The following is a 5198-nucleotide window of genomic DNA, read 5'->3' as shown; positions in this document are numbered from 1 at the left end:
TCGCCCGAAATAGCAGTTGGTTGAGGCTCTTCATGACATTAATGATGATTACCATAAATATTTTAATATTTTATTTTATACATAATATATTTCTTAAAAAATATTATTACACAATATTTGAGTATAGCTGTTATAGAGAGATATTTTTACAAAGAGTGTATCGCTATAATGAATGACACTGTTGTTATAAGTAGAATGTTGTTATAGAGAAGTAAAATATAACATGAAAAATCGGTTTCGGAGAAAATCAGGTCGTTATAGTGAAGTGTTGTTATAACGAATAGCAATTATAGAGAGGTTTGATGTATCTTGATTTTGTGAAACATCAATTATTTTGGATCAATTTTTTATGGCTAAAACATAAATTGTTTTGAACCAGAGGGAGTATGTGTTTTGCTCTTTGAAACAACATGATGTTGATGTCCAAAAATAGGAAGGAAATTTGATCAAAACCTTTTGAAAAGTAAAAACTCTTTTTCAGTCTACAACTATTCAATAGAAGCAGAGTTTTCAGCTCAAGCAAAGAAATTAAAACTTAACATCCCTTGACAATTCAGTGGCGGAGCCAAGAATTTAGTAAAGGGTGTGCAAATTTTCTTCTTACTTGCGTTAAGGGTGTGCAAATTAAATATATACTCATAATAGCTAACATTTAACCTATGTACACATCTTAATTTTCCAGCGAAGGTTGTGCACTGAACCACCCTTCGTCTAAGGTGGCTCCGCCCATGCTTGACATTCAAGATGACTACACAAACCCTGACTCATTTTCTGGAATTTAGACATGCATGTTTGACAAAGAAAAAAACCATGGATAGTTTGTCAAAGGAAAGATCTATTCAACTTTCTAAAAACTGATTTCTTGATGAAGACTAACTATTTTGCTAGCCCAAATCATTTTTACCATTAGTAGAATTTTGTCATTAATGGAGAGGACACATAAATAGAGTAAACATTAATTGAAAGAGATTATAGCTTATACTCAAATTGTTGGTCTTTAATTTTTGTCCTTCGCCTAATACCTCGAGGTTTTAGGTTCAAACCCCGGCTCAATAAAAAAAAATCGCAAGGTAGAGTTTCGTAGCAAAATTAAGCCTATTCGGGCAAAAGTTAGGCCTTAAGGCAAACTTTTGCCCAAAATTAAGCTTTAAGGCAAACCTCTGCCTTCAGGCCTAACTTTTACCCAAAATTAGGCCTATTCGGGCAAAAATTTGCCCAAAATTAGGTCTTAAGACAAGTCTCTGACTTAAGGCCTAACTTTTGCCCGAATAGGCTTAATTTTGTGCAAATGTTAGGCCTTGAGACAAAGGTTTCGCGAAAGTCTTGCCTTGCAAAATTCTTTTTTTTTTTTACTGAGTGAGGGGTCGAACCCAGAACCTCGGGATATTTTCGGCCATTTTTTTAAGGGAAGGGTAAAAATTAAAGACCAGTGCGTTTGAAGGGAAATCCGCACAAGAAAATGACCATACACAAGATTTGGGCCAATTGGGCTCGAATAAACCAGTAATTTATGCACGACATCCGCCTCTGCTAATGGAGGGGATGCTGCAGGCACCTAATGTAAAAGTCCAAATGCGCCCAAGCAAACTCCAACTTATAAAAAAGTTGATATATGTAAATCTGTGCGCGCGAGCCTTGGTCTATCAAAACTGCTTTTCATGTCATATGGACAACTGTTATCACTATTGTAATAGCGTATTAATTCACTTCTACTTAGATTTCTCTATCCTATGATGCTAAAAAAGATAGAAATGAAGATTTTCTTCTAGTTTGAAACATAGATTTTCGTAAAAACTTCTTCAAATGAGGTGGTGATCTATCCATCAATCAAACTTACTTGGTTGCGCTCTCTTAATTATTCCTCCAATCCAAAATAATTGATTTTTAAAGTTTGACATAATTATCATGGGAATCTATCAATGGCAAATTTGGAGAAAAGAATTAAAATTGATTTTGTGAAACATCAATTATTTTGGACCAGTTTTTTAAGGTTAAGACATTAATTATTTTGAACTGGAGGGAGTATGTGTTTTACTCTTTGAAACAACATGATGTTGATGTCCAAAATTAGAAAGGAAATTTAGAAGATTGTAATGAAATTTGATCAAAACCTTTTGAAAAGTAGAATCTCTTTTTCAATTTAAAACTTTTCAATAGAAGCAGAGTTTTCAGCTCAAGCAAAGAAATTAAACTTTACATCCCTTTACATTCTAGATGACTACACAAACTCTGACTCATTCTCTGGAATTTAGACATGCAAGTTTGACAAAAGAAAAACACCTATGGATAGTTTGTCAAAGGAAAAACCCATTCAACTTTCTAAAAACTGGTTTCCTGATGAAGATTAACTATTTTGCTAGTCTGAATCAAGATGAAAAGCTTCCACACCATGTTACATTGAGCTAAGCTTGTATATTCGTCATCTAACCAACTACTCGTATCTACCAATTACACGCAATATGCGAAAAGTGCTCAAAACAAGAGAAGACATGCGACTACACAGCAGAAGAGGAAAAAATATACTCTACCGAGTGATCTATCAGCATGTAATAGCTGCCTTCTCATTCTCAAACTACTGTTGTCTGCTAGATTATATGAGTTTGGATATGCATTTCCAAAAACCCGTGCATAAACCATTTCACCAATCATGGGGTGCAACACATTTGTTGTCGTGCCACCAATGCTCAGCATTGGTGGGGCCATGTAGCTGGCAGGATGAGACTGATGTGATCGAGGGTTCTGCTGGGATGGATGTGAATCGATAGTTGCTATCGGCGTGTGGACCCCACATGTTGGCCTCGTGGGCCTTTGTGGTATGACCATGCGTTTACTTGGAACGTCGTCTTCAGATGGTTTTGTAGCTTGGCCAGGGCCGTAGAGCGGAATCAAGGTTTTATGTGAGAGTTCAGCCTTGCAAACTGGGCATTGTGGGTGTTGATGATCGGTATTTTCTGAAGAGAGGCTTTGGAATTGAATCCACTTGTAGATGCAAGGCCAGCAATAGAAGTGACCACAAAATGTAACCACGGGATCATGCACAACGTCCAGGCAAATGTTACAGTCGAAACCTCCAGAGATTTTTTCTTCGCCCTCATCATCAAACGTCTTCCATTTCTCTAAAGGAGTAACACGCTCGTCAAAGGCAGTCTCTGCTATTTGCTCTTGGAATTGAAGATCAAGGGCCATATCCTGCTTCTTGATGTAATTTTCTTGATTGCTAGTGCCTGTAGAAACAAATGCCAAGAGGGAAAAGGATTAGAATCCAGGATCTTAACTAGATATAACTAGTATGGAAATTTGCGAACTTCCATATTAAGGCCTTCCAATTATTTCAAAAATGTGCACAAGTTGCACAAAGGAGCGATAACTTGATGGGTTGCCGAAAAGCCACATCCCATCAGTTCAAGATCTTAACTTACACCATAAAACTCCAAGCAGATAAATATCAATAAACAACAACATACCCAGCATAATCCCACAAGTGAGGTCTAGGGACGGTAGAATGTACGCAGACCTTATCCCTACCTTTGTAAGTTAGAGAGACTGTTTCCGGTAGACCAAGAAACCCATAGAAATCTTCATAGAAAACTTGATAAAAAGTATAGTGATTCTTCCAATTAGTTAAATTGTTTTTGAAAAAAGATAAGAGAAGTGAACATCAAATCTCAAAATTGTTTATTGTTGAGGAACATCTTTGTTGCGAGATTTGGTTCTACCGGGGAGAACTCAGCTTAACAGGATCTATAAATTTTAAGAAAGCACATGTAAGTTTTGTCAGTTATCTAGCTGTAGAAAGAACAAACTTTTATTTAATTGCAAATCCAGTAACTAAAATTAGCTATGAAATCATAAACTTCTGCTAAACTTAGATGTTATGCTTCATCCATAGCTCCACACCCACAATCGGTAACATTATATACTCCAAAAAAGAGGATAAAGCAAAATCCCACTAACAAAAAATTAAAAATTCGACCTGAACTCTTGAATCTTTTTCTTGATAAGGGGAAATTGAAAATAAAAAACCTTACTTTGCCTCAAAACTTTTCAAACACCAACTGAATCACGAAAAGCTCAAATCTTTCCAATCTAATACATAAATGAAACCAAAAACATAGACATAAAGAAGCAAAAAAGATAGATACCTGAATTATATTTGTATCAAGAATGTCCAAACAAAACAAGTCTGTAATTTTATGCTGACTGTAATAAAGTGGAAAAAAAAAATTCAAGATTGAGGATTTTAGCAAAGAAAGCAAGTACTGTGAGACTATAGAAGCAATGTGAAAGATAGAATGAAGTGGCTTGGGGATGGCTTTACATATATATAGTGCTTTACAAATATATATATATATAGATACAAGGTTGTTGTGTAAGTGCATGTATAGGAAAATTTATTTAGCCGGTAATATAAAATATATACTATAATAAACATGTACAAATTTTACTTGTCAATTTCTTCTGGATAATTGAAAATAACGTGGCGCTTACATTGGATTCGTATTACTCGCCGTTTGAGTGTCTTTTCTTTTTTATTATTTGGACTTTCCACTTTCTGTTGCTCTTTTTGGATTTTGTTACTCCAGAAAATGACAAACAATTGTCACTTGTACTAGATGAGATGAATGCCCAACATAAAAAATAATATCATACTTTTCTTTTTAATCTGTCTAAAAAAGAATAATATATTTTTATATTTAGAAATCATTTAACTTGAAACTTCTCCTTTTACCTTTAATGAAATGATTTAAATCCATACAAATATCTATGATTTGTTTTAGACCACAAATTTCAAATATCTTTCCTTTATTTTTTAAACTTCGTGCCTAGTCAAACTATGTCACATAAATTAGGACAAAGAGAGTACCTTTTAGGAATATAATTATGAAATTTTTATTATAGAAAGTATTATAATTTAATTAATTGAAAATATCAATAAATTATTTTACTTAGTCCGCTTTTCCCATATATGAATTTTCTGGTTTGATTCTCCAATTGAAAGATTTGAAATACACCTTCTCCTACCGAGTTTCATGTCATCATCTCTTTCTACTCAACAACACTGAAAAACGCTTTCATGTGTTAGCATCTGTTGTAGTCTTAAATTTTTAATTATAGACCAACTTCGTTATTGTAAGAAAATATGTGTATACGTTTCTTGACCGTTTATATTTCGTCTTCTTGATGTTATTCCTCATTAT

General features: G+C 34.2%; 1 protein-coding gene across 1 annotated transcript; it reads right to left on the bottom strand.

Annotated features, from left to right (window-relative positions):
- Positions 1 to 2154: 2154 nt before the first annotated feature.
- On the bottom strand, positions 2155 to 4315 carry LOC132622787 (E3 ubiquitin-protein ligase RMA1H1-like). Its single transcript, XM_060337786.1, has 2 exons — positions 4143 to 4315; positions 2155 to 3224 (listed from the first exon to the last, which is right to left on the bottom strand). The coding sequence occupies exon 2, from the start codon at positions 3184 to 3186 to the stop codon at positions 2473 to 2475; it is 714 nt and encodes a 237-aa protein (XP_060193769.1). The 5' UTR covers positions 3187 to 3224; positions 4143 to 4315; the 3' UTR covers positions 2155 to 2472.
- Positions 4316 to 5198: the final 883 nt, after the last annotated feature.

This window comes from Lycium barbarum, chromosome 1 (assembly GCF_019175385.1).
Source record: "Lycium barbarum isolate Lr01 chromosome 1, ASM1917538v2, whole genome shotgun sequence".
Lineage (NCBI taxonomy): Eukaryota > Viridiplantae > Streptophyta > Magnoliopsida > Solanales > Solanaceae > Lycium > Lycium barbarum.
The sequence above is the reverse complement of the archived record's forward strand: the minus strand, read 5'-3'. Positions and strand labels throughout refer to the sequence as shown.

Bases quoted from the DNA above. Each gene is read 5' to 3' on its own strand.
- LOC132622787 (XM_060337786.1), bottom strand. From the start codon at position 3,186: ATGGCCCTTGATCTTCAATTCCAAGAGCAAATAGCAGAGACTGCCTTT.